Consider the following 11587-nt stretch of genomic DNA (forward strand, 5'->3'; position numbering starts at 1 on the left):
GGGAGCCGCGGAGGAGAGCTTCCTTGCCTAGCAGCGATGAAATGAAGGGGCCTGATTCAGGCCCCACAAAACTGAATCGAGCCATAATGATTAGCTAGAATCTACCAGAATGTTTTAAAAATGAAGAAGTCTCATGTTTTTTTTAAAAAAAAAACTTTTCCCCCAAAATCTTGAACTCTATGGATTCAGAATCCAGACACTTTCATGTGCCACGCTGAAAAAGTAACAGGAACTCTTTACACATCTTTAGTTTACACTTTGAAATGTCTATTTATGTAATTCTATTTATGCTGGTGGAAAAGTTACTAATAATGTATGTTTATTTATCTTTGTGTAATTAAAAAAAAAAAAGTATATAACTCCTTTCTTTCTAAAGAAGCCTTTGTGATAAGGCAAGAAATCACTGAATTCAATTATTACCATATAAGATATTTGCATGATGCTTAAACTTAAAATTCTCTTGATAACATCTGGCTCTGCTGCAGAAGAACATAAAGCCCACAGAAAAGTTAGGGCTTGTATCATTAGCACTATTTTACCAATAGACAAACTTACCTACATGGAGTAAAATAATTAATGACCCAGTTATCCACCTAATTATCCACTTGGAAAGGAATTTGTAAAGGAAGGTTCAACACAACACTCTGAATGCTTCTCTGGGTGGAAAGAAACTCCCTCCTCTACAACGGTGACTGCGTTTCCACTGCTGAGTTTTAACTTTGGCCCAACGCTATCTGTGAATTCCAGTCCAACCCATCTCAACACATTTTCTGTGGAGCAGGGTTGCTACCTGGGTACATGTGGAAAAGCGCATGGTTGAGTTGGGTGGATAATTGAAGCAATTAACCATGTATTGCTAACTGCAGTCGTAATTTTCTCCACGTTCGCGTCCTTCCAATACGTGCATTGCCAGCGGATAGTGCTTCAAATGTAGAGCACACTGACACAGCACTTTTACCACGGTTGCGATGGGACTCGCGTAGGTGGATGTCTAGCTCTGCAGATGGGTTTATTTAAAGCACACTTGGGTTAAAAGTGCTCAGATGAAAATGTTCCGCGTTTCAAAACGGCGGGGTGGTTTGCAAAGATGCGGATGTTTTGTTTGCTGCCGCTGCGGGTAGGTGTGACCCTTCTCAGGCGCTGGCAAAATGCCATCAGCAAATGCAACAGCAAATATAGAATTTCTAGAGATGCAGAGTTCAGGAGGGCAAGTCCCTAATGGGAGGCAAAGTCCTCTCAGGTGAAAGCATCCCCTCCAGACCCAGCTGGGATAACTGGAGATGTGATCATCCCAACTTTTGCTGCTGGGGGTTATTTCCTCCAGCTGTGACAGAGAGCCTAAACCCTAATCTATTCCAGGCAAAGGGTTCCCTAATCTATTCCAGGCAAAATCAGGTGGGTCAGCCCAAAACCTAAACTCACAGCACAGCCCCAGGTTTCATACCATCCCTTGACCTAGCATATAAATGTTAGTCCAAGGAAGTATTAATTAATGTTGAATGATCACAGTTTCTGTGATCACAACAATGAACTCTTGTCCACAACTTTGGTAAGGTAACTACCTTCAAACACTGACATAACTTTGCCCATAGGTAGGTATCTAGCAGGATATGTGATCCTAACTTAGCGTGTTTCCTACCTTGTCTCCAGATATTCTTCCTTCAGGTCCTGAAGTTCACCCCAGCTGACTGTCCCAAGAATACTAAGCATGGGAACAGACTGCCAAAAAAAAAGTTCCATTGAGTTCCATTGAGGAACATTCATCTTTTGAGATCTTCAAGGAGTTATATAAATATCAGTCCAGGAAGACTGAAATAGTGCCGAGTGCCTTGTCTATTGGATAATCTCTCAATGTCTTACCGCTTGCTATAGAAGGAGCTTTAGCAAATTTTCTGCAGCCGCCCAAGTAAATTCTAGCAGTTAAAATTACGGTAAACCCCACTCTTTACTACCTGGTAGTGATGTGCCATTAGCTGGAGTTGGCACATGAGTAATGGAGACAAGTTAGCAATGCTGAGAGAGAGCTGCTATATGGAAAAAGTCAGAACCAGGTCAGCAAGAGATGACGCAGCTGGAGTAACAAAACGCCAACAGCTTTCTGCTGACGGGCTGCAAAGATACTCTGGTCCCTTTTCCGGCAACATCATTTTCCCTTGGACCATTTGCCAACCCAATCAAATCCATGCCTTAGGACACAACCCTTTTCTTATTCACTTGGCCTCATGCCAACTTCACGCTCATCTCTGCAAGATGCTTGGGTGTTGCACATCCTCTTGCAGAAGCATTTAATAGCGCGAGTGCCTGGATTCATTTGGCTCAAGGACTATTTTCTTTCCTACTGCAAGTTCTCTTGTAACTCCTGGCACGATGAGTCTTCCTTTGGTAAGACACGGAATAATCCCAAATCAATGCACCATGACACGAGGTCACCTAATCAGTGCCTTTGTTTCTCTGGGCAAATATTCATGACTACAGTCAATAATGATCCCAACAGTAGACCAAAGAGAGCAGGACCCCTCTTTCCCCCTCTTATCAGTCTGAGGTTCTAGGTCTGGAGAGTTTCAGTGCAAATTCCTGCTTATTTGATGACCTTTAACAATAACATGGTGTGGGGGGGTGCGGTGAAGGATTTGCTGCAAAACCCTCTTTGACACAAAGGTTTCCAGTCTAGAAATGCTCCCTGTCTCAGTTTCATGTTAATTTGCAAAATCTGAGCAGCAACGGTTTAGCAGCCAGATTGCTTGGAACCTGTGAATAAAACCCAGCAGAAAGGGAAGTCTGAGACTGGCTTTGTGTAGCAGATAACCATGCTCATCGTTGCCAGTTATCAAAGCAAGCTGGGTAGATACCAGATGCTTGTAAAAGGTGATATAGATTCAACTGTCCAGTGAGCCTTACAACATGAAGGAGGCCAGGAATACAAAATTCAGAAGTCTGAAATAAAAACCAAACCCCCAAAAATGACAGGGGCAAGTTAGAGAGATGATAACAAACTCTATTCATCCACTGGAACAGGGAACCTTAATCATGATACAAACACATTGTGCTCACTCAGAATGCAGATAAAGCAGAAACATGACAGTCTGTACTGGCAAAACCACTAAAACTCACTCAGTTCACACAGTAGAAAGCTGTGCCCAGAAAACAACATTTTGAGTAGAACCCACTCAGTCCCCAACCCTCAAAGAGCATCAAACATACGTTTAATCTTTTGTTGAAGTTATGGAAAAAGGTGGGAAAACTGAGCTAGTTTTCTGAAGGAAAAACCAAATCAGTAAAAGGGAAATAACAGTTACACAGAAAGCAAGAATGGATTTATCTGAAGAGCTGAGGGCTTGAAGCTGCTGCTACTATCCAGCCCCAAAGGTACGGAGAATAATTAGCAAAGACAGAAAATATTTGTGTGAATAGCAAAGTCAGAAAGCCTGGTTTGTTTCTGGTGCTGAGTCTGGCTGGTATCTTCTCAGCTCTGAGCCTGCCAAGCAGCATCAGGCAATCACAGACATTTTAAGCTGGTTTGGGGTTTTTTTTGTCATCACTTTGTAACAGTGCTGGAGAAGATGCAGACTTGGCCCGCTCACCTAGACTTCTCTTAAGCACTAGGTTAAAAATAATATCAGAGAGTAAAGAAGAGGAAAAAGGGGAAGGAGACAAGGGAAGGAGATCAAGGCAAGGCTCACATTTTACCCCGTGAGGGGAGCAGGTTTCTGGTCTGATCTGTCAGCCAGTCTCCCAGGATACCCAAAACTCATGGCTGATATGGAAACTCACCCCATAATCTCTAGCCATCACGCTGGCACCAAACCACAGATCCTCACAGGACTGACCAGCATATCACTCATCCCCTTAAAACTTTGTTAGGTCTAACTCTCAACAAGCCATGCCGACTTCTGGATTTTCAAGCCATTGCTCCTCTGGTTTACCAAGCACAAACACAAACAGTTCTTGGGTTGTTTGGACCTTTTAGGTTGCAACCTTTGCATTCTTTATATATTTAATTTCTGTGCACTTTTTAAAACAATGATTTTGTGGAACGGGCTGACCTTCTCTGTAGACCCCTTGAACACCTCCAGGAGAATCTACCTGTTGCCAAGGGTCCAGAGAAGCCTGACTCACCCCTGCAGGTCACAGCACAGGTCTGGGAGGAGGCATCTACTGAGGTTCACATCACTGCTGTACCTCCCAGCCCATGCTAACACAGGGTCTCTGCAGCGTGCCCCCTTCAACATCCCATGAGAGCTGCCACACAACAGGGTCCCTGCTGCCAGAGCAGGCACAGCCAAGGGGAGGAGCGAGCCAGGGGACAGGTGAAGGAGGTTAGTGAGAGGTAAGCAGAAGAGGAAAGGAATAGGAAAGGCCACAAGGCTCAGGTACCAACCTGTGACCGCAGGTTGCTTTGCCCCCAGGTTACAAGAAGACACTGCAGGACTGCTACTACACCTACAGCTGTGTCTTCTCCTCCTGGTAAAAGAACTGAGTCCCCAAAGGCTGCTCTAAAAATTTCAAAGCCAGAGACAACCCGTTGGGCATCCAGAGGCTGGGTCTGTTGCTGCAAGGGGAACAAAAACAAGCAAAGCCTTTCACAAAGGCTGGTCCTCAGCCGTGAACTGTGCTTGCTCTTGGTGGCGGTATGACTGTGCTGCTTACAAGAAGCATAATCTTGTTTGCCGTGTTCTTAGATTGCTGGGAAGGAAAGCCAACCACCTACCACACTGCAAAAGCCAGCACCTGAAAAATAACCAGACTCATATTTACAACCACCTGCACTCTAAGAATGATGCCATTAGAAGACAACAACCTTTGCAGCTCATTTTATTTAGAAACAATCCCCACGTAGAAGCGCATGCCTTGCTGAGAGGTGTGTGGTTTACCGTCGATAGCGCTGGCTGCAAAACCTCATGACCCATGGGTGAGACTTCCTTAATTACCTCCCATTGCATTTTCTTAATTAGCGCCTTCATAATTCATCCAGTTAGAATATCTCTTCAACTAAGCTGGTGGGTGTTCAAGAGCATCAGCACAGGAGCATACACTCATTTAGCTGCCATAACCCAATGAAATTATGTCTGAAGACAGAATGCAAGCTAGTTTTCTCACCACAAAACAAGGGAGGACAACCCCACGAGCTAGGTTTATCGAGAGGGAGAGAAGAAATAGGTCAGGAGCAAGAAGCAGGGTGTGCAGCGTGCGATTTCCTGGTCAGCGGTTACTGTAAGAGGAGAGCTGGTGTTACGCAAGAGGGCGCAGAAGACGCCTCCATGGGTTTGCTCTCCACCACATGAAGAGCTTGGCGGTCATAACGAAAGAGCTGCTGCCACAAATGAGTACAAGTGCTTGTAACTGAGTGAGACGGTTTCCCCACCTGATTACTCGTGGCTTGTTGAACTGGCTCCCAGTGACCTGCAGGGACGGGAATATATCCGACTCGACAAACAAGCACCAAAGGAGTCATTTAGACCCAAAGACTCATCTGACCTACTCAGGAGAGGAAGCCCAGGGTCTACCTGCACCAGGTGTATCTAATTTAAAGTAGCTTCTGTGCCACCAAAATAAAATAGAAGAATGCTTGCACACAGGTTTACCCTGGTTTAACTGTAGGTGAACAATAAAATACAGGCTTAGAACTTCCACCAAGGTCAGAGGTCTGAGAATCCAGCTCAGCTCTGGATGAAAGATGAGAAATGTCCAAAAAAAGCAACACTGAAGCAACCTGATAAAATAATAAATAATGAATCTTGCTTGGCTGTGTTCCTTGTGTAGCTAAGGGACCGAAAGGGCAATTTCTCCTTTCCTAAGTTAGGACACCGCAGCTCAGCAAGCAGCCCTGCCCTGGAGGTGTTTATTCCTCGTTCACTTGATGTGGAGGGATCCTCATCCACTGCTTCAAGCCCAACACCCAACATTTGTCTGGTTAAAGAGCATGTGAGATGGAGCCACCTTTGCATATTTCCCAGTGTTCCTGCTCAGCCAACCATCCAGCTGATGGAGGAGGAGGTTGTTATCAGGATGACATCTCGTCTGAAAGAGGACAGGACAGGCTTTTCCCAGTTCTCATGAACCCGGATAGACCTCCATCCCAAATTTCCGCTGCAGCCCTGCAATGAGATGTCTCCCACCTCTTTTCCCAACATCCCTAGAGACCATCCCCAAGGTCAAGAGAACATGGCTCTGTTTCCCACACCCCCAGCACTGCCTGTATAACCTCACTTCATGACTTTCAGCCCTTTTTTTGCATCTTTGCATCTATTCAGGTTGCGAATTCTCTTGTGCTCCCTCTTACTCATGTTGCTGCACCGGAAAAAGCCTGATCTTTGCTGAAATCTCTCCGTGCTAGTGCAGCACAAACCCATTCTCTGTGTCTGCTTTCATTTTGAGTTACCATAAAACAACATTTTTTAAAATAAAATAGCAATTTTATTTAGTGGATAAGTTACTGAATAAATATGGATAAACATTTACCAATTTTTTGATACTCTGAGCACATCTAAATCCATAAATATAGTCATAAATAGAACATTTAAATAGAAATATAAACATTCATTAGCTCTTTGCCATTTTAAAGCTCAATGCAAGTGGGTTCAATTCTCTCCCAAATTGCTCTGGGATAGGTCAGCCACTGCTCCCCATGGAGCAGCAGTGACACAAAAACAGAGTGCTATGAGAATCCTAGATGTCAGATTTACACTAGAAACACACTGGCAAGCAGTGGTGGCCAGAGAAGGAAAAGGGGCTGGGTGATGAGGAAGGGAGGGAGAAGGTGCAGGAGGAGGAATTTTTTGTGGCAGCGCTGGTTGGCCTGTATACATTAGGGCAATTAACTGCTTTTGAAACTGTAATTCATTTGATTCACCAGACCGATATAAGCCACAATGAAAAAAAAAAAATAAAATAAAAGCACTGCTTTACCACCTCCCTGCTTGGAGTCACAAATAAAACTTTTCCTCCATCCTCCTCTCTCCACTCCATCACCAGCTACCAGTGACTTCCATTCAGAAATGAACAGCAAGAATCAGTACTTTCAGGAGGTAATTTGCTCAGATTTGGAAAGGAAATGTCATGTTGAATTCCTGGGATGCAAGGTAGGCACCTCCTCTAAGAGACATTCATCAGAGGCATTTCTTCTCCCCAGTGTTGCCTCCCCTACTAATCCCTCCTAGGACTGGTGGTGGACAACTGGGGCGACACACGTGCAGCCCACGGTGATGAGTTTCTTCTCCAGTCGGTAGGTGGGCGTGCAGCCCCGCTGCTCCCGCCGGAGGACGAGGATCTCTTGTTGGATGGGGACAGAGTTGAGGCTGTGGTCCTCCTGCCCCAGTGGGTTGACGCAGCCGGAGAGGCGGCACTTGGCATCAGCGATCACCTGGGGGAAGCGGTTGGGGTCTTTGTCGAGCCTAGGGATGGGGACACAAAAGGGTTTTATACATTTGCACAACATGGTTTGGAAGATCTTGTTCATCTCCATGAAAGCACCATACTGTTTACCTGTGTGTCCTCCCTATGAGACACGACCAAAGAATTTCTCTATCCTCAGCATTTTTAGAATGATTTCCTAGAAGTCGAGCCTGGGGATGGGGACACAAAAGGGTTTTATGCATTTGCACAACATGGTTTGGAAGATCTTCTTGTTCATCTCCATGAAAGCACCATACTGTTTACCTGTGTGTCCTCCCTATGAGACACGACCAAAGAATTTCTCTATCCTCAGCATTTTTAGAATGATTTCCTAGAAATTGAATCAGTTTTGGGGGGGTAATACTGCCATATCATTCTTTAGGAGCTGATGAATGGAATGGAATGGAATGGAACTGGGTGAAATACAGAACTGATCTCAATGGGGCTATTCATTTTTGTTTGGTTTTGTTTTAATGTCAGCATTCAAAAATTTCTTTCAGTTAGGAAAATGTAAAATTAAAATGTACCAACATTTTTCTTTGGCTAGAGAAGTTAATATTTGACAAAAATTGACAAAATGATTAGAAACCTTTCCAATGACGTGTCCTTGCACTGCAAACAGTTTCTCTTCGAGAAATCTCAGCCAACATCAAAATGAAAGTGTGTGTCAAGAGGTGTTTGCAATATTCACAGGACTCCAGGCATATGCTGAGGACCAGACGCCCCGCACCACAAAAAACCATCCATGAAGCATAGCCACTGCAATTTAGGTAACAACTAAATGGTTACCTGTAATCCCAAGGAGCAAGAGATCGGTTCCTGACATCGTGGACCATCTTAAAGCCATGATCTGGACTGCTGATACGAATGTCAACGTTCACCGTTGTAGGGAATTTGAGATCTTTTTGGTTCAGGCAATCCTCACTAAGCCTCACAGAGCCACCGTCCTTGTTGGGTCGAGGATGAACACTCCTCCCACGGGGTGAGCTCCTTACCGTGAGTGCTAGAACCAGCACCAAAAGCAGTGATCTGAACTGGGAGGGAGAAAGATGTCATTAGCTCTGTTCCATCAAGAAAGAGAGATCACAAAAAGCCAAGTCTTAACTAGACTGGACCATCAACGAACCATCTTCATACTTATATTTGGGTGAGACAGACCAGCACGAGCAAATAGCACAGCAATGATAATAATACTCATCACAACAGATGCTAAATTCTGATTCTGATTTATAGTTGATTCTGTGCCAAGAAGAACATCTCTCCAACAAGCTATGAAAGGTCCTCCTCTGCAGTCAGTCTTATGATCTACAAGGTGGGGTAAGGACTCAGCTGACCCCATGCCTAAGCTTAGAAGCCTAGTGCTTTCTCAGAAAAGGAAAGGTTGGCCACCTAGCAGCCATCTGCTGGAAATAACCCTTTTCTCAAGGAAATCAGAGATTCTTGGGCCATTTCCAGGAGCTACAGTTTTACGAAAAGATGACAGATAAATTCAAAGCTTTTAATAAAACCACAAGAGTTGACAGTGCTGCAAATACTACAGTGAAATTTCATAAATTTTGATAGCATATTGTCTGAGAAATGGACTGTCTCTCCCGATCCCATATCAGCAGTGCTGCCTTTACAGATAAATAGCGGATAACCCATTGTGTCCTTGTCAATCCAGCACCAAACCCACAGCAAGTACGATATCTTAACCCTTATACCAAATATAAGTACTTACCATCACAGCGTAGCTGGCAAAAGCCATGGCAACCTCTCTGCTGCTGTAGGTAGATGCACACGGTGAGAGAGCACAAGAGTTCTTCTTTGAGACCTCTTCCACTCTGTGTGTGTCTCAAAGCCAGGTGTGGTCTCCTTTTTATAGCAAAGTTCAACCACTAGCATCCTTTCCATTGCAGCATCTAGCTGGGTTACCTGACCTGAGGTTAGGAGCTGATATTTCATTTCCTAGCCCACTTCCTTCTGGCTACCCCCAAAAAGGGGAGGGCAGATGCTATGTCATCAGAATCCCAAATCAGCCAATACAGTTTATTCAGGCAGATAAAGAGATAAGGGAAGGAAAGGAGAAAAAAATTGTTCAAGCGGCTTTTTTTTTTCCCCTTTCCCACCCCCACTTTCTAATATTAAGATTTTCTCACCGCAAACACATCTGTGGATCCACTTCCACGTGTCTCACACAAACCAAACAGCAGAGATCAGAAAACTGCAAAGTCAGGCACCCAACAAGGGTTTCAAAATGAGGACAGGACATGGAACTTCAAGGTGTAACCTGTCTTTGCTTCAATTGTACAATCCATCCCCACCACATCCCGGGGACCCCAGTGTCCTCTGTTAACCACACAGGGGAAGAGCAGATGCCCAGAGGAAGTTCTCCTGGGGGACCTTAGGGCACCAGGAGCTGGGATGCCTTCCCAACTTACTGCTGTGTTGATGTTCTGGAGAGCTCTTTGAAAAATTCGTGCATGTCCTGAGGGCACTAATTGGCCTTACTGGCCTTGACCAGCATCACTATGGGCTCCCCTCTACAGCCCATCACCAGAAGCCCCAGTTCAGCTCAGTTTTGGGCCCCCAGTCCCTGCCTGAACTACACCGTAGCAGTGCTGGTTTCCTGCCTGTCCTGGTTTCAGCTGGGCTAGAGCTAATTTTCTTCTTAGTTGTTAGAATAGTGCTGTGTTTTGGATTAATATTGTGGGATTTGATATGAGAAGAATGTTTGTAATATACTGATGTTTTTAGCTATTGCCAAGAAACCAAGGACTTTCCAACCTCCCATGTTTTGTCACAGTGCGCAGGTGCATAAGAAGCTGGGAGGGAGCATAGTCAGAGCGATGAATCCAAATTTGTCAATGGGATATTCCCTATCATAGAACATAGTGCTCACTATATTAATGAGGGTTGGCTGGGATGCAGTCTCTCTCTCTTCCAGGATCATGGTTTCAGGTCTTTCTCTGCTCTGAGATCATTAGCCAGGAACAGGCTGGGCTTTTTTAGTGGGTGGGGAACAGTTGTACTGTGTATCATTCATTTGAATATATTATTGTTATCATCATTATTATTTTTTAATTTTATCTTATCTCTATTATTAAATTGTTCTTATCTCAACCCACGAGCCTCCTTACCTCTAATCCTCCAATTCTCTCCCCTACTCCCTAGGACAGGGAAGGGTGAGCGAGTGGCTGCGTGGTGTTTGCTTGCTGGTTGTGTTAAAACCACGACACCACCTCTTCTCCAGCCTTGCCTACTGCGTGGACCTTACAGTAGTGTTTCTCCTGGATGGACTCCTTGGACATAGGTGGTAGACCATCTCCATGGCCATACTGTACTGCATTTTGTCTAGGTCTCCTCTGAGTGCTGGCGCACTGGAGAAAGTCTAAAGTATTTTAAGCAGTTTGTTTCTCAGTTTAAAGTGTGTGAAAGGGCTGTATCACCACCAGCGGCACAGTGATGGTAGATGGTGATGGTACAGCAACATGTTGTGGTGTGGGATGAGGTTTGGGGGCAGCTGGGAGGGTAGGACCCCTTGTGGCAGCATTGGAACAAACTCACGTGGAATCAGCATCCTGACAAGCAACTGGGAGTGTCTTTTGATGATCCTGTGCACATACACACACACATTTGCAACATGTATGTAACATATACACGGATGTCCAGCCACATGGGTCAACACGGGCAAAAAACATCACTCAAGCAAACACAAACAGGATCAACATCCTCATCTTGTTCCCCTCTCTGGCTGATCAGGATGAAAACTTGTTAGTGAAAAATAGGTACATGTGTATATACACACATACAAACAAGATGGATCTCTCCAGTTATTGGCCTTAGATCATCTCTCCAGAAACTGTCCCCGGATTCCCTGGTCTCCCAGTGGCTTCATGCACAGGCACAAACACACACCCGTGGCTCTCCCCAGCAGCTGCTCCAGACTTATGACCTTATCAGTATCCAACTCCCAGATTCCACGATCTCTCCAGTAGCTGGTCTAGACCTCCCAGTCTCCCCAGTAGCCAATTTGCAGACCCTCTGGTCTCTCCATCATCCTGTCCAAGACTTATGGCTGCTCCAACACCTGGAGTTAGTCCAGCTGGATGTCTTTAGTATTTCCACACTGATGTAGGTATCTACACAACGTGCATGCTCACCAGTCTCACCAGTTGCTGGCTCTTAGCCCTTGCAATTAGGATAGAGAGTGAAA

At 44.9% G+C, this 11587-nt stretch overlaps 1 protein-coding gene across 1 annotated transcript; it reads right to left on the bottom strand.

Moving 5' to 3' along the window:
* Positions 1-7153: 7153 nt before the first annotated feature.
* Positions 7154-9139, bottom strand: LOC104462163 (interleukin-17F-like). Its single transcript, XM_010074010.1, has 3 exons — positions 9113-9139; positions 8182-8426; positions 7154-7391 (listed from the first exon to the last, which is right to left on the bottom strand). The coding sequence occupies exons 1-3, from the start codon at positions 9137-9139 to the stop codon at positions 7154-7156; spliced, it is 510 nt and encodes a 169-aa protein (XP_010072312.1).
* Between the last annotated feature and the right edge of the window lie 2448 nt (positions 9140-11587).

This window comes from Pterocles gutturalis, unplaced genomic scaffold (assembly GCF_000699245.1).
Source record: "Pterocles gutturalis isolate BGI_N339 unplaced genomic scaffold, ASM69924v1 scaffold757, whole genome shotgun sequence".
NCBI lineage: Eukaryota > Metazoa > Chordata > Aves > Pterocliformes > Pteroclidae > Pterocles > Pterocles gutturalis.

Excerpts from the sequence above, each read along its gene's own strand:
- LOC104462163 (XM_010074010.1), bottom strand. The coding sequence starts at position 9,139 with ATGGCTTTTGCCAGCTACGCTGTGATG. Across the intron at positions 8,427-9,112 it reads TTGCCAGCTACGCTGTGATG|TTCAGATCACTGCTTTTGGT; the intron begins GTAAGTACTTAT and ends TCTCCCTCCCAG. Across the intron at positions 7,392-8,181 it reads CTTGCTCCTTGGGATTACAG|GCTCGACAAAGACCCCAACC; the intron begins GTAACCATTTAG and ends CCCCATCCCTAG.